This window comes from Pecten maximus, chromosome 1 (assembly GCF_902652985.1).
Source record: "Pecten maximus chromosome 1, xPecMax1.1, whole genome shotgun sequence".
Classification (NCBI taxonomy): Eukaryota; Metazoa; Mollusca; class Bivalvia; order Pectinida; family Pectinidae; genus Pecten; species Pecten maximus.
In genome coordinates, this window is record NC_047015.1 from 9,806,773 (window position 1) to 9,826,143 (window position 19,371).

At 35.4% G+C, this 19,371-nt stretch overlaps 1 protein-coding gene across 1 annotated transcript in view; it reads right to left on the reverse strand.

Moving 5' to 3' along the window:
* The window catches only part of LOC117319975 (cadherin-23-like), a 151,503-nt gene that overhangs the window by 22,248 nt on the left and 109,884 nt on the right, over positions 1–19,371 (reverse strand). Inside the window, exons 21-25 of the mRNA XM_033874943.1 lie at positions 13,508–13,646; positions 9,080–9,289; positions 8,172–8,476; positions 6,615–7,145; positions 755–943 (exon numbers count right to left, since the gene is read on the reverse strand). Coding sequence (XP_033730834.1) covers positions 755–943; positions 6,615–7,145; positions 8,172–8,476; positions 9,080–9,289; positions 13,508–13,646 — 1,374 coding nt within the window. The remainder of the gene's footprint in view (positions 1–754; positions 944–6,614; positions 7,146–8,171; positions 8,477–9,079; positions 9,290–13,507; positions 13,647–19,371) is intronic.

Here is a 19,371-nt window from a genome sequence, read left to right on the forward strand (position 1 = left end):
CTTGTACCCCTACCAATGTACCAAACACAGTTGTTGTTTAGATAGCTTTTACCCCAACCAATGCACCAAACACTATTATTGTATATATAGAGGTTACACAACGAGTGGTTGTTGGATATGGAATTTATTTCACACGAGTAAGTTATTTTTTAAAAGTTACAAAAGACACGAGCTTTAGCGAGTGTTTTTTGCAACTTTTAAAAAATAACTTACGAGTGTGAAATAAATTCCATATCCAATAATTTCGAGTCGTGTGACCTGTTTCTACCACAATAATATCGGCTTGAATCAAAGGGAAACGTGGCCAAGTATAATTTCGCGTATGCAAATAAAGTGTACCGGTGACGTCCGGGACCCGGTGATGTGACGTCATTAGATTATTGATGACGTCAATAACAATTGCAGCTTGGGTCAAAGTTCACCGTGTTAGCCAATCGAAATGCGTACAGAGTTTATACCACGTGTGGTATAAACAGATTGTTAATCAACAGCTGTAATGATTAACTGATGGTCTGAGAGTTGAATAACACGGCGTATTGTGGTAGAAATAACTTTTATCCCTACTAATCAACTTAACACAATTGTTGTTTTTATAACTTGTACCCCTACTATTGTACCAAACATAATTGTTGTTTTTATAACTTGTACCCCTACCAATGCACCAAACACTATTATTGTATATATATAACTTTTACCCCTACTAATTAACTGAACACAGTTGTTGTATATATAACTTATACCCCTACTTATTTACCGTGTACTCCGGTTGTTCTTTGTTTGTTACTGTGCGGATCAGTGAAATCTGGCCAGTGTCCCTTCCAATGGCGAACGGTAGAGAGTCTGAACCAGGCCCTTTTGCAAACGAAAACGTGATCTTTCCATTTAGACCCATATCAGCATCAGTAGCATTGATCTTTGCAATATTTGTACCATTGGGCTCGCACTGAAATTCACAGAAACGTTATTTCAGGGGAGTACATAACTATACTAAGGATAGAAATACAAAATATTACACACAGAGCTATAAATACATAACAGTAAGCATTTATAGACATACAAGTGCACAAAGATATAAATATATGTTTGTACGGAAGTATACTCATATATAACAGTACATTAGTATAGTAATATGCAATAGAACATAGAAGCATAGAAATACATTCTAGTACACAAGCATAGTATATATTATGGTACACAAGTATAGAAATACATTCAATAAACAAGTACAGAAATACATTCTAGTACACAAGTACAGAAATATATAACAGTACACAAGTACAGAAATACATAACAGTACACAAGTACAGAAATACATAACAGTACACAAGTACAGAAATACATAACAGTACACAAGTACAGAAATACATTCTAGTACACAAGTACAGAAATACATAATAGTACACAAGTACAGAAATACATAATAGTGCACAAGTACAGAAATACATAATAGCTTACAAGTACAGAAATACATAACAGTACACAAGTACAGAAATACATAACAGTACACAAGTACAGAAATACATAATAGCTTACAAGTACAGAAATACATAACAGTACACAAGTACAGAAATACATAACAGTACACAAGTACAGAAATACATAATAGCTTACAAGTACAGAAATACATAACAGTACACAAGTACAGAAATACATAATAGTACACAAGTATAGAAATACATAATAGCTTACAAGTACAGAAATACATAACAGTACACAAGTACAGAAATACATTCTAGTACACAAGTACAGAAATACATAACAGTACACTTTAGTACAGAAATACATAACAGTACACAAGTACAGAAATACGTTTTAGTACACAAGTACAGAAATAAATTTTAGTACACAAGTACAGAAATACATAACAGTACACAAGTACAGAAATACATAACATTACACAAGTACAGAAATACATAATAATACACAAGTACAGAAATACATAATAGCTTACAAGTACAGAAATACATAATAGCTTACAAGTACAGAAATACATAATAGCTTACAAGTACAGAAATACATAACAGTACACAAGTACAGAAATACTTAACAGTACACAAGTACAGAAATACATAATAGCTTACAAGTACAGAAATACATAATAGCTTACAAGTTCAGAAATACATTCTAGTACACAAGTACAGAAATACATTCTAGTACACAAGTACAGAAATACGTTTTAGTACACAAGTACAAAAATTAATTTTAGTACACAAGTACAGAAATACATAACAGTACACAAGTACAGAAATACATAACAGTACACAAGTACAGAAATACATTATAGCTTACAAGTACAGAAATACATAATAGCTTACAAGTTCAGAAATACATTCTAGTACACAAGTACAGAAATACACTCTAGTACACAAGTACAGAAATACATTCTAGTACACAAGTACAGAAATACGTAACAGTACACAAGTACAGAAATACATTTTAGTACACAAGTACAGAAATACATAACAGTACACAAGTACAGAAATACAAAACAGTACACAAGTACAGAAATACATAATAGTACACAAGTACAGAAATACATTCTTGTACACAAGTACAGAAATACATTTTAGTACACAAGTACAGAAATACATTTTAGTACACAAGTACAGAAATACATTTTAGTACACAAGTAAAGAAATTCATTTTAGTACAAAAGTACAGAAATACATAACAGTACACAAGTACAGAAATACATAATAGCTTACAAGAACAGAAATACATAATAGTACACAAGTACAGAAATACATAATAGCTTACAAGTTCAGAAATACATTCTAGTACACAAGTACAGAAATACACTCTAGTACACAAGTACAGAAATACATTCTAGTACACAAGTACAGAAATACGTAACAGTACACAAGTACAGAAATACATTTTAGTACACAAGTACAGAAATACATAACAGTACACAAGTACAGAAATACAAAACAGTACACAAGTACAGAAATACATAATAGCTTACAAGTGCAGAAATACATTCTTGTACACAAGTACAGAAATACATTTTAGTACACAAGTACAGAAATACATTTTAGTACACAAGTAAAGAAATTCATTTTAGTACAAAAGTACAGAAATACATAACAGTACACAAGTACAGAAATACATAATAGCTTACAAGAACAGAAATACATAATAGTACACAAGTACAGAAATACATAATAGCTTACAAGTACAGAAATACACTCTAGAACACAAGTACAGAAATACATTCTAGTACACAAGTACAAAAATACATTTTAGTACACAAGTACAAAAATACATTTTAGTACACAAGTACAGAAATACATAATAGCTTACAAGTACAGAAATACATAACAGTACACAAGTACAGAAATACACTCTAGTACACAAGTACAGAAATACATTCTAGTACACAAGTGCAGAAATACACATAACAGTACACGAGTACAGAAATACATAACAGTACACAAGTACAGAAATACATTCTAGTACACAAGTACTGAAATACATAACAGTACACAAGTACAGAAATACATAACAGTACACAAGTACAGAAATACATAACAGTACACAAGTACAGAAATACATTCTAGTACACAAGTACAGAAATACATAATAGTACACAAGTACAGAAATACATAATAGTGCACAAGTACAGAAATACATAATAGCTTACAAGTACAGAAATACATTCTAGTACACAAGTACAGAAATACATAACAGTACACAAGTACAGAAATACATAATAGCTTACAAGTACAGAAATACATAACAGTACACAAGTACAGAAATACATAACATTACACAAGTACAGCAATACATAATAGCTTACAAGTACAGAAATACATGATAGTACACAAGTACAGAAATACACTCTAGTATACAAGTACAGAAATACATTCTAGTACACAAGTACAGAAATACATTTTAGTACACAAGTACAGAAATACATAATAGTACACAAGTACAGAAATACATAACAGTACACAAGTACAGAAATACATTTTAGAACACAAGTACAGAAATACATTCTAGTACACAAGTACAGAAATAAATTCTAGTACACAAGTACAGAAATACATAACAGTACACAAGTACAGAAATACATTCTAGTACACAAGTACAGAAATACATTCTAGTACACAAGTACAGAAAGACATAACAGTACACAAGTACAGAAATACATTCTAGTACACAAGTACAGAAATACATAATAGTACACAAGTACAGAAATACATAACAGTACACAAGTACAGAAATACATAACAGTACACAAGTACAGAAATACATTCTAGTACACAAGTACAGAAATACATTCTAGAACACAAGTACAGAAATACATTCTAGTACACAAGTACAGAAATACATAACAGTACACAAGTACAGAAATACATAACAGTACACAAGTACTGAAATACATAACAGAACACAAGTACGGAAATACATAACAGTACACAAGTACAGAAATACATAACAGAACACAAGTACGGAAATACATAACAGTACACAAGTACTGAAATACATAACAGTACACAAGTACAGAAATACATAATAGCTTACAAGTACAGAAATACATACAGTACACAAGTACAGAAATACATTCTAGTACACAAGTACAGAAATACATAACAGTACACAAGTACAGAAATACATAACAGTACACAAGTACAAAAATACATAATAGTACACAAGTACAGAAATACATAACAGTACACAAGTACAGAAATACATACCAGTACACAAGTACAGAAATACATTCTAGTACACAAGTACAGAAATACATACCAGTACACAAGTACAGAAATACATTCTAGTACACAAGTACAGAAATACATAACAGTACACAAGTACAGAAATACATAACAGTACACAAGTACAGAAATACATAATAGTACACAAGTACAGAAATACATTCTAGTACACAAGTACAGAAATACATTCTAGTACACAAGTACAGAAATACATAATGTACACAAGTACAGAAATACATAATAGCTTACAAGTACAGAAATACATTCTAGTACACAAGTACAGAAATACATTCTAGTACACAAGTACAGAAATACATTTTAGTACACAAGTACAGAAATACATTTTAGTACACAAGTACAGAAATACATAATAGCTTACAAGTACAGAAATACATTCTAGTACACAAGTACAGAAATACATAATAGTACACAAGTACAGAAATACATAATAGTACACAAGTACAGAAATACATAATAGTACACAAGTACAGAAATACATAATAGCTTACAAGTACAGAAATACATAATAGTACACAAGGATATCATAGCATTCAAATATACAAGGATTTAATCCGTTGGTGATAGATTCATTTTAAAGGTATGAGTATTCGACAGTTCATTTGATGATCAAAATAACATAATTAATGTCTACATTTTTCTAATCTCGCTTAATAAAATCATATACAGACAGTTTATCAAAAGCCATTTGTTCTAATCAAAGAAAGCAATGTTAATTTCATATATGTTACAGCTGTTATTTTGACCTTTTAGACATAGGATATTTCTAGCATGGGAATGAGTAAGGTACTTCATCAAGCCAAACGTTTGGTACCTTTTGTAACAACTGACCAGGACCTATTGACTGAACAGTAATATGCACTGAAAAATGTTAACAGCGTGGAAATAGGTATGGATCACTGACTAGACAGGAGAATCTCCAATCTCAACAGAAACCCTTGGGAAACAGTCATTATGTAACCTTGATTTCACAAAATAAGTATAGATTATACTCATCATTCAGGTTAATTTAGATGGTATCGACTATTATATAATTACCTCGAGTATGCTGGATAGGATCACTCTATTATATAATTACCTCGAGTATGCTGAATGGGATCAGTCTATTGTATAATTACCTCGAGTATGCTGGATGGGATCACTTTATTATATAATTACCTCGAGTATGCTCGATAGTATCGCTCTATTATATAATTACCTCGAGTATGCTCGATAGGATCAGTCTATTATATAATTACCTCGAGTATGCTGGATGGGATCAGTCTATTATATAATTAACTCGAGTATGCTGGATGGGATCAGTCTATTATATTATTACCTCGAGTATGCTGGATGGGATCACTATATTATATAATTACCTCGAATATGCTGGATAGGATCACTATATTATATAATTACCTGGAGTATGCTGGATAGTATCAGTCTATTATATAATTACCTCGAGTATGCTGGATAGTATCAGTCTATTATATAATTACCTCGAGTATGCTGTATGGCATCACTCTATTTTATAATTACCTCGAGTATGCTGGATAGGATCACTATATTATATAATTACCTCGAGTATGCTGGATAGGATCACTCTATTGTATAATTACCTCGAGTATGCTAGATAGAATCACTATATTATATAATTATCTCGAGTATGCTCGAAAGGGTCACTTTATTATATAATTACCTCGAGTATGCCGGATAGGATCACTCTATTATATAATTACCTCGAGTATGCTGAATGGGATCACTATATCATATAATTACCTCGAGTATGCTGGATGGGATCACTATATTATATAACTACCTCGAGTATGCTGGATGGCATCACTCTATTATATAATTACCTCGAGTGTGCTGGATAGGATCAGTATATTGTATAATTACCTCGAGTATGCTGGATAGTATCACTCTATTATTAGATGGAATATGAAACTCAGGTCGATTGTTATTTTCGTCTATGATTTCGATTAAGACCTCATGACTTGAATTGCGAGGTTGTTGTCCGCCGTCACGGGCTGTTACATTAAGGAGGAATGTTCCGACGTGGTTAATCATTTCACTGTTGGCATATATGGCCCCTGACGTGTGGTTGATGTAGAAGAATCTTGTCCCGTTTGTATTATTGTGTAAGTCATACTTTATACCATCCGTGCCATTAATTCCATTATCGGGATCTGTCGCCGATACCTCCATAAGGAATGTTCCGTTTTTTACCTTCGTTTCGAATTCCCGTCCTTTAGGCAAATCATTAAAAGATGGGTCATTATCATTAACGTCTAAAACGTTAATTGTTAATGTTGTTCTGTTCCGAAGATTTTCTGGATCGTCTTTGTAATTTTCAGCAATAATGCTGAGCTTGATAATGCCACCAATTGTTGCCTCTCTGTCGACATCACCGATGGCAGAAATATCACCCTGGGATATCAAAAGTGAATGATTAAATGATTGTGGTTACAACTTTCTATCGAACAAACATAATGTGTACAGATTATGTATATTAAGAACGTATATGTTCTCACATAAAATGGCGTTTAATTGAGCGTTCATTCCTCTGAGAAATGCTTTGGATTCTGTTCAACTGGCCGAGACATACCAGAGTCTATAAAGATGGTAGTAGTTACCCCACATTATTATTATGCAATACAACCAGGTTATAGATATCGTGGGACACATATAAGCTATGTGATAAACAGAATCGTACACTCGTGGCTATGGAATTAATCAAACTCATTCAATTTTTGAGATACCATAACCATTCATGTTAAATCCTCTACACGTATATATTAAATAATTATTGTATGCCATAATATCATTTAATTGTTTAATGTTTTTAAATATTTTCTCCGTTAGTACAACGCAACACTTAAATGATACGAACTGTAAATGGAGAGGCTAAAATTGTTTGGCCTGGGGTAACCGACAGGACATGTAATCCTTATCCGTCTCACATACACAGGCGGTCAGGTTTTGATCAGTATTACTGATAATCATTCTTTAAAACTCGCACACATTACTATATCATATAAATACTACATATATATCTACCAAATGGTGTGGCTGCAGGATTGCTTGTGAAACTAATTTGTGATTAAATCGCAGACTGTTTGATTGTTTGAAAAACTACACACCAATTCATATTGCTAGATATATTGCTATTCGTTTTTCTTCAGTTTAAAATGAATTTGGACAGCTTACCAATGAGTAAAGAAGAAGGTATCGCAGATGAGCGAAGATTGTATACTGCAATTGCAGTCATTGTTTTATAAGTACATGTACCATTGAATATATCTGATTAGTTTTAGTATGAGCGTCATATCAGAATATAGAGAATCCCTAGCAAGTGACCTCGGGCTAAAAAGGACAAAATGAAGTCGAATAACAGCATCAATAAAAAACAAGAGTTAAGTAAGGTGTATTTGATATCCCTGAAATCTAACTTACCGTTGTGTCATTTATAGTGAAGTTCCTGTAGTAGTGTTCAAGTCTGTATGTCACCAATGCATTTTTTCCCTCATCAGCATCGGTTGCATTGACTCTAGCAATCAATAAGGCATTGTTCGTATAGTTAGCCTCTGTAATATTTACGGTGACGTCAAAGGGAAGGAACTCGGGCGCATTGTCGTTGATATCCGTCACGTTAATGATCACTTGTGACGTCGAGTTGTTAACGCCGTCAGAGGCACTGACCGTAATGTTGTGTATCGGGTGGGTTTCCCGGTCGAGTTGTCTACTTGTTCTTATTGTTCCTGTGTATAAAGTCAAGATTTCAAGATTTTTTTTCAAGATTTTATATTCACTCATTCATGTAACAAGAGGTCAATATGACAAACAATGTACATGGCTTCTATATACCAGTTTCAACAAGTAATTTTGAATTTGACATCTTAAATTTACTGATTACATTACTGATTACATTGCTCATTACAAGCGAAAACTAAGCTGTGTATTAACCGACACCAAAACATCAGTTGGCTGTAAAGCTAAAATACATTGTAATAACGAAATATTATTTTCAGCTAAAATCGGTAAAACTAAGAGAATATGCGATCAGCAATGATAAATTTGCATGAACACTCGTAAAACACACAACATACAAATCAAGGTTAAATCTTGGTCTAGTACCTTTTTGGAAATATATTTTACTGTTGAATACCAGTTGGTCCAGCAGGTAACCGCATGTCATTGTTAACATGTTTCCATATGATTTCATATTAACAAGATGTAAAAAGATTTTACGCGACGTCTGACATAACAGTATAGACAGAGATATGAAGATATAACCATTTCACCAAGGGTCCTTATCAAATTGCAAGAAAATTACTAATAGTATACATATAATAAAATGTTACCTGTCGTATTGTCCTGGATATTAAAAGCTGAGTAAGGATCGGATACCACTGTATAAAACGGACCGTCACCTGTGCTGTCTTTGTCAGTGGTTGAGAGGGTGATGACGTTAGTATTAACGGGGACAGACTCCTGAAGACGTACGTTATACTCGTCCTCTGAGAACACCGGCGGTTCATCGTTGACATCTTTTACCTGTACGGTCAGTAGCGCTGAAAGATACATCAACATATTCTAAAGGTCAGGAAGCGCCGAAAAATGAACACATATCAAATGTATGTTTATGGTCAGCAGCACCGGAATATAAACACATATCAATTGTATGTTGGTGGTCAACAGCACCGGAAAATAAACACATATCTAATATATGTTGGTGTTCAGTCAGTAAAGCTGAAAAAGACATCAATATATGTCAAAGTGTTAGTGGTCAGTAGCGCCGGAATGTACAACCATGCAATATTAGCACTGAGTCCTATGAAGTAAACGGTCGAAATGAAGTTCCAGTCTGCAAAATCGAGGTATCTAATAATAAAGGGACATACCGGTATAACCAAAACATTTATTCTGAAGATACAGGTCGAAGAGATATAATCAATCATTTGCAGCCCTATCAAGTGTCTAATCAAAGGCTACAACGATACCCTGAATGATGTAAACAGTAGCAGGCGACAAGAGAAACAGGCTAACAACAACCATATCAGTTTGTCTGATAACAGCAATGTGTAACTAGTCAAGTATCCACCAGAAAGTACGATAGCAGACAGTTGAGATTGAAGCCAAATAAACTGGACTAAATGAGTGTGCTTAAATGGAGGAAATTATGGAAGTTATCTTTCCAACTCTAACCTCGAGGTAGATGATTGATCACTTTCTACCGTCTCTATTTCCAACTCTGACCTCGAGGTAGAAGATTGATCACCATCTACTGACCCTATATCCAACTCTTACATCGAGGAAGAAGATTAATCACTTTCTACTGTCCCTATTTCCAACTCTACCATCGAGGAAGAAGATTGATCACTTTCTACTGTCCCTATTTCCAACTCTACCATCGAGGTAGAAGATTAATCACTTTCTACTGTCCCTATTTCCAACTCTACCATCGAGGTAGAAGATTAATCACTTTCTACTGTCCCTATTTCCAACTCTACCATCGAGGTAGAAGATTGATCACTTTCTACTGTCCCTATTTCCAACTCTACCATCGAGGTAGAAGATTGATCACTTTCTACTGTCCCTATTTCCAACTCTAGCCCTCAGGGTAGAAGATTGTTCACCCTCCACTAACCTCGAGGTAGATTATTGATCACCTACTACTGTCCCTGCTTCCCGAGGACGATGAGGGTTATGGAATGAAATGTCTGGAGACGTATGGATGCGGCCGATGTATCAACGATCCAGCAGCAAAGTAGATATTCTTTGTTCATTATAATTGGGCATTGGATACACGCTATGTCAGGTAGATATTTGTTATAAAATTGTTAAGAAACCTTCCTTTTCATCAATGTTTATCTGAACAAAAAACACAGGTTACTGAATTCCGAACCAGTAAAGAAATAGCAGAATGTATGTTGATACAATAAACATCTTTTCTGTCTTTGATGATTCATTAAATCTTTGTAATCAATTATTTAAGAAACTTTGTCAAAAAAAAGATTATATTGTTGTTTTGTTGATTACCATTAGGCATTTCATTATGTTAACAGGGCAAGTCTTTGGTATAAATTATCAAACTTGGGCATCGAAGGTAAATTTCAAAAGACAAAGTCCCTTTATTCTTTAGCCAAGTCGTGTGTATTAATTAACGGCAGGTGCCCAATTATTTCACAAGCAATGTCGGATTGATGCAAGGCGAAATATTGTCCCCCCCCCCCCTTTTTTTTTTTTTTTTTTTAATTTATTAATGATTTTGAAAATAGTTTTATTGAAAATGGTGCCACTAATTATAATTTTGGAGAACTTAGTTAATTTTTACTGTGTTATGTAGATGCTTTAGTATTGATTTCTAAAGCAATCGATGATCTTCTAAATCTTTTGGATAACTTATATGAATACTCCAGTTAATGGAAACAAGAAGTGAATACGGATAAAACCAATATAGTTGTTTTCAGAAATGGTGGCCGTATAAAAGACAACGAACTCTGGAAATATCATTATTGTAACATCGATATTGTAGACATTTTTTGTTATCTTGGCGCCCTGTTTTGATTTGATGATAAGTCTACACATATGATTAAGCATGGAGTTGATCAAGGTCGTGAAGATTTTTTTTGCTTTACAGTCAAGATGCAGCCGCTTTCAATTAAATATTAAGACTTTGTTAGGTCTTTTTGATACATTTGTTGAAAGTGTTTTATATCATTCTTGTGAAATATGGGGGACGTTTAATTGTGCAATAATCGAAAGTATTTATTTGGAATTTTGTGAAGATATACTTGGTGTCAAGAAATCTACCTGTAATGCTATTGTTTATGTTGAATTAGGTCGATTGCCACTGGCAAATGAGAACAAATATTTAAAAAGGATGATAAAATATTCGTTTAGTAAGTTATGATAATTGTATCTTAAGTTTACAGATATTAATTTATAGAAACTGAAAAAGTTTATCCTAAATATAACAGGTGAGTGTTTGTAAATCAGAAACTTTCTGAACTGGGATTTGGTTTTATATGGGTGAGACATTCAGATATCAGATTATTACCTTTGGTCAAACAGCGTCTAGAGGATCAGGCTAAGCAAACCATATTTAATTTATTAAATATTTCTAGTAAATTTGATTTATATAAGTATCTAATAGACAATGTCACTTTACAATATCATTTAACCAAATAATTACAAAAACAACATAGAATTGCAATAACTAAGTTACGTTTGTCTGCATATAATCTTGCTTTAGAAGTTGGTAGAAGTAGAAGCATTGATAGGAATATCAGACTTTGTAACAGCTGTACTCAAAACGAAGTTGAGGATGAATTTCACTTTTTTACTTAAATATCCTAATTATTTAGATCTAAGGAAGAGATTTATTTAAAAAAAACTTTTGACACAAACCATTGGTCTTTAAAGTTTTAAATTAACTGAATTCAAATAAATAAAGGAACTGCATAGATTAGGTAAATTCATTGTACAGGCAAATAAACAGAGAACGATGTAATATGTGTTTAATTATATTGCAACATACGTATGACTGATAACACACATCTTTATAATTAGATATTTCACGGTCTAACAGCACATGTCAGGTGGATGTAATTATATTGTATACTAATACATAGTCTCCATATGTGCATATGAGATTACTACTACTTGAAGAGTAATACATAGAAAAAAATGTATCTTCTTTGATACACAGATATCATTGTTCGGCAACATATTCTTATAACTATCTTATTTCATTAGAAGTGTCAACTTATCTTTACTACTTAAATCGTTTAATTTTGCGATTTCGCTTCTGCTTCTTTAAAACTTAAAGTCTAAGGTTAAAGTAAGAATTTTAATCAAAACAAAAGGGAGCTTCATCCTCAACACAATTTGATGTACGATACTTATTGTTTTCGTTCTTGTGAAGATATTTTGGCAAAATTGTTCTAAGAGATCTATTTCTAACAATGTTAACCTGATGACTTGTATCGATTTATCTTTATATAAGCGGTAAGCACCACGGGCATCTTACTGTCTTTTTGCTGGTTGCTGTTATTAGAATGATTTTCATGTGAAGTCTGTCTGGTAACATTCGCCAAATATCCGCTTAATATCACAAAGATGAATTTTGCTGAACGTTGTAAATGTTTGTAGTTAAACGTTTTCCCACTTGTCCTGTAGTTGGTGGTGAAGATATAGCGCTGCAATAATTTTTAGTGATGTATCGATGTGAGTCCGATATCGCATCAACTTGGTGTATTCTAAGTTTTTTAACGATCCTAGAAACAATCTATTCATTTTCATTTGTTTGCTATTTCCATTTGTCTGTTTTGATACTCTCCCTAGTAGGGCACATGTTTCACGAGGGTGAGAAATACACAGCAGACAGCGCCCTGCTCGCATGTTAAGCAGAATAAAGAATTGCTATTGGAAATATTCAGAAGGATTGGTGTTGGGAAGTATATTTGTTACTCTAAATAAAACAAAAATGTCATGCATCTGGAAAATCAAACGGTTATTGACACTTGGTTTCTTTTCTATAGGTAAAATAAAAAAATAAAAATAATCTACCTATGGTACGAGGAGCTAAAATCATGGTACCAAATGGTAAGTTAAAGTACAATATGCCAATGATAAATGGATCTGGCACGAATTTACTATAATTCATAAAATGATCAATACATGTAGTACGTATATTTATAAAAGCATTGCTACATATATTCATTATACATACTAATCATACACACTGCAGATAATGCGATTTTTCCTCGTCACTGAATTCCACTCACCTGTAGATGTCTGTGGACAATGCTCAGCACACATGGTGTCGTTCACAAGAATAGTGATCACTACTTGACTGGCTGTTTCTCTGTCCAGACGGTCACTCACAAACACAGAACCATTGGTTTCGTGTACATCAAACATGTTCTAAAATATGCCAAAGTATAAAAAGTGTAATATCTTATAAATGTTTCGTACCCATGGTATATATTAGACACGCTTGTCGAATTTCAATGGTATAGTCAATATTCAAAAAAATGTATGCTGCGTACTTAAAAAATTACACCCTTGGTCTAACTCAATGTACACACATATTCCTCCATTTATTTTTTAATGTGAGCGCATAGTTATAATCTGAAATATACACTTACCTTTACTTGATTGGTTGTGAATGGTTTCTGACTTAACTAGAGTGTTGTTTACAGGGGCTTACCTCTACTTTACCAGAATGATGATGACAAGGGCTTACCTCTACTTTACCAGACTGATGTTGACAGGGGCTTACCTCTACTTTACCAGAATGATGATGACAGGGGCTTACCTCTACTTTACCAGACTGATGTTGACAGGGGTTGACAAGGGCTTACCTTTACTTTACCAGACTGATGTTGACAAGGGCTTACCTTTGCTTTACCAGCCTGATGTTGACAAGGGCTGACAAGGGCTTACGTTTACTTTACCAGACTGATGTTGACAAGGGCTTACCTTTGCTTTACCAGCCTGATGTTGACAAGGGCTGACAAGGGCTTACGTTTACTTTACCACACTGATGTTGACAAGGGCTTACCTTTGCTTTACCAGCCTGATGTTGACAAGGGCTGACAAGGGCTTACGTTTACTTTACCAGACTGATGTTGACAAGGGCTTACCTCTACTTTACCAGACTGATGTTGACAAGGGCTTACCTCTACTTTACCAGACTGATGTTGACAAGGGCTTACGTTTACTTTACCAGAATGATGATGACAGGGGCTTACCTCTACTTTACCAGACTGATGTTGACAGGGGCTTACGTTTACTTTACCACACTGATTTTGACAAGGGCTTACGTTTACTTTACCAGACTGATGTTGACAAGGGCTTACGTTTACTTTACCAGAATGATGATGACAGGGGCTTACCTCTACTTTACCAGACTGATGTTGACAGGGGCTTACCTCTACTTTACCAGACTTATGTTGACAAGGGCTTACCTCTACTTTACCAGACTGATGTTGACAAGGGCTGACAAGGGCTTACGTTTACTTTACCAGACTGATGTTGACAAGGGCTTACGTTTACTTTACCAGACTGATGTTGACAAGGGCTTACGTTTACTTTACCAGACTGATGTTGACAAGGGCTGACAAGGGCTTACGTTTACTCTACCAGACTGATGTTGACAAGGGCTTACCTTTACTTTACCAGCCTGATGTTGACAAGGGCTGACAAGGGCTTACGTTTACTTTACCAGACTGATGTTGACAAGGGCTTACGTTTACTTTACCAGACTGACGTTGACAAGGGCTTACGTTTACTTTACCAGCCTGATGTTGACAAGGGCTGACAAGGGCTTACGTTTACTTTACCAGACTGATGTTGACAAGGGCTTACGTTTACTTTACCAGACTGATGTTGACAAGGGCTTACCTTTACTTTACCACACTGATGTTGACAAGGGCTGACAAGGGCTTACGTTTACTCTACCAGACTGATGTTGACAGGGGCTATTTATCCTTTTTCAGGATGATGTTGACAATGGCTTACTTTTACTTTATCAGGCTGATGTTGAAAAGTGCTTACGTTTCCTTTGACCAGGCTGATGTTGACAAGGGCTTACGTTTACTCTACCAGACTGATAATGACAGGTGCTTACTTTTACATCACCAGAATGATGATGACAGGGGCTTACTTTTACTTTATCAGGCTGATGTTGACAGGGGCTATTTATCCTTTTTTCATGATGATTTAGCTTACCTTTCCTTTTAGAATGCTGACGTTGTCAGGGGCTTACTTTTACTTTATCAGGCTGATGTAAGAAAGGGCTTACGTTTACTCTACCTGGCTGATAATGACAGGTGTTTACTTTTACATTACCAGAATGATGTTGACAGGAGCTTACATTAACTCTACCAAGATGATGTTGACAGGGACTAACATTTACTCTACCAGGATAATATTGACTTAGGCTTACTTTTACTTTACAAGACTGATGTTGACAGGGGCTTACGTTTACTTTATTAGGCTGTGTTGACAGGGACTAACATTTACTCTACCAGGATAATATTGACTTAGGCTTACGTTTACTTTACAAGACTGATGTTGACAGGGGCTTACGTTTACTTTACAAGACTGATGTTAATAGGGGCTTACTTTTACTTTATTAGGCTGTGTTGACAGGGGCTTACTTTTACTTTATTAGGCTGTGTTGACAGGGGCTTACTTTCACTTTATTAGGCTGTGTTGACAGGGGCTTACTTTTACTTTACCAGGATAATATTGACTTAGGCTTACGTTTACATTACAAGACTGATGTTGACAGGGGCCTACGTTTACTTTACAAGACTGATGTTGACAGGGGCTTACTTTTAATTTATTAGGCTGTGTTGAGAGGGGCTTACTTTTACTTTATTAGGCTGTGTTGACAGGGGCTTACTTTTACTTTACCAGGATAATATTGACTTAGGCTTACGTTTACTTTACAAGACTGATGTTGACAGGGGCTTACTTTTACTTTATTAGGCTGTGTTGACAGGGGCTTACTTTTACTTTACCTGACTCGTGTTTACAGGGGCTTACGTTTACTTTACAAAGCTTTTATTTACAGGGGCTAACTTTTACCTTACTAGGCTGTGTTGACTGGTTGTTACCTTTACCACACTGATGTAGACTGGTTGTCACCTTTACCACACTGATGTAAACTGGTTGTTACCTTGACCGCATTGATGTAGACTGATTATTACCTTTACCACATTGATGTAGACTGATTATTACCTTTACCACACTGATGTAGACTGGTTGTTACCTTTACCACATTGATGTAGACTTGTTGTTACCTTTACCACACTGATGTAGACTTGTTGTTACCTTTACCTGACTGATGTAGACTGATTATTACCTTTACCACATTGATGTAGACTGATTGTTACCTTTACCACATTGATGTAGGCTGGTTGTTACCTTTACCACACTGATGTAGACTGGTTGTTACCTTTACCACATTGATGTAGACTGATTATTACCTTTACCACATTGATGTAGACTGGTTGTTACCTTTACCACACTGATGTAGGCTGGTTGTTACCTTTACCACACTGATGTAGACTGGTTGTTACCTTTACCACATTGATGTAGACTGGTTGTTACCTTTACCTGACTGATGTAGACTGGTTGTTACCTTTACCTGACTGATGTAGACTGGTTGTTACCTTTACCTGACTGAGGTAGACTGGTTGTTACCTTTACCTGACTGATGTAGACTGGTTGTTACCTTTACCACACTGATGTAGACTGGTTATTACCTTTACCTGACTGATGTAGACTGGTTGTTACCTTTACCTGACTGATGTAGACAGGTTGTTACCTTTACCACACTGATGTAGACTGGTTGTTACCTTTACCACACTGATGTAGACTGGTTGTTACATTTACCACACTGATGTAGACTGGTTGTTACCTTTACCACACTGATGTAGACTGGTTGTTACCTTTACCTGACTGATGTAGACTGGTTGTTACCTTTACCACGTTGATGTAGACTGGTTGTTACCTTTACCACGTTGATGTAGACTGGTTGTTACCTTTACCACACTGATGTAGGCTGGTTGTTACCTTTACCACAATGATGTAGACTGGTTGTTACCTTTACCTGACTGATGTAGACTGGTTGTTACCTTTACCACGTTGATGTAGACTGGTTGTTACCTTTACCTGACTGATGTAGACTGGTTGTTACCTTTACCACACTGATGTAGACTGGTTGTTACCTTTACCTGACTGATGTAGACTGGTTGTTACCTTTACCTGACTGATGTAGACTGGTTGTTACCTTTACCTGACTGATGTAGACTGGTTGTTACCTTTACCTGACTGATGTAGACTGGTTGTTACCTTTACCACGTTGATGTAGACTGGTTGTTACCTTTACCTGACTGATGTAGACTGGTTGTCACCTTTACCTGACTGATGTAGACTGGTTGTTACCTTTACCACACTGATGTAGACTGGTTGTTACCTTTAGCTGACTGATGTAGACTGGTTGTTACCTTTACCACACTGATGTAGACTGGTTGTTACCTTTACCACACTGATGTAGACTGATTATTACCTTTACCACACTGATGTAGACTGGTTGTTACCTTTACCACACTGATGTAGACTGGTTGTTACCTTTACCACACTGATGTAGACTGGTTGTTACCTTTACCACGTTGATGTAGACTGGTTGTTACCTTTACCTGACTGATGTAGACTGGTTGTTACCTTTACCTGACTGATGTAGACGGGTTGTTACCTTTACAATATTGATGTAGACTGGTTGTTACCTTTACAATATTCATGTAGACTGGTTGTTACCTTACCTGACTGATGTAGATTGGTTGTTACATTTACCACACTGATGTAGACTGGTTGTTACCTTTACCACACTGATGTAGACTGGTTGTTACCTTTACCGCGTTGATGTAGACTGGTTTTTACCTTTACCTGACTGATGTAGACTGGTTGTTACCTTTACCACACTGATGTAGACTGGTTGTTACCTTTACCTGACTGATGTAGACTGGTTGTTACCTTTACCACACTGATGTAGACTGGTTTTTACCTTTACCTGACTGATGTAGACTGGTTGTTACCTTTACCTGACTGATGTAGACTGGTTGTTACCTTTACCACACTGATGTAGACTGGTTGTTACCTTTACCTGACTGATGTAGACTGGTTGTTACCTTTACCTGACTGATGTACACTGATTGTTACCTTAACCACACTAATGTAGACTGGTTGTTACCTTTACCTGACTGATGTAGACTGGTTGTTACCTTTACCACATTGATGTAGACTGGTTGTTACCTTTACCACACTGATGTAGACTGGTTGTTACCTTTACCTGACTGATGTAGACTGGTTGTTACCTTTACCTGTCTGATGTAGACTGGTTGTTACCTTAACCACACTGATGTAGACTGGCTGTTACCTTTACCACACTGATGTAGACTGGTTGTTACCTTAACCACACTGATGTAGACTGGCTGTTACCTTTACCTGACTGATGTAGACTGGTTGTTACCTTTACCTGACTGATGTAGACTGGTTGTTACCTTTACCAGACTGATGTAGACTGGTTGTTACCTTTACCACATTGATGTAGACTGGTTGTTACCTTTACCTGACTGATGTAGACTGGTTGTTACCTTTACCTGTCTGATGTAGACTGGTTGTTACCTTAACCACACTGATGTAGACTGGCTGTTACCTTTACCACACTGATGTAGACTGGTTGTTACCTTAACCACACTGATGTAGACTGGCTGTTACCTTTACCTGACTGATGTAGACTGGTTGTTACCTTTACCTGACTGATGTAGACTGGTTGTTACCTTTACCAGACTGATGTAGACTGGTTGTTACCTTTACCACATTGATGTAGACTGGCTGTTACCTTTACCTGCCTGATGTAGACTGGCTGTTACCTTTACCTGACTGATGTAGACTGGTTGTTACCTTTACCACACTGATGTAGACTGGTTGTTACCTTAACCACACTGATGTAGACTGGCTGTTACCTTTACCTGACTGATGTAGACTGGTTGTTACCTTTACCTGACTGATGTAGACTGGTTGTTACCTTTACCACACTGATGTAGACTGGTTGTTACCTTTACCTGACTGATGT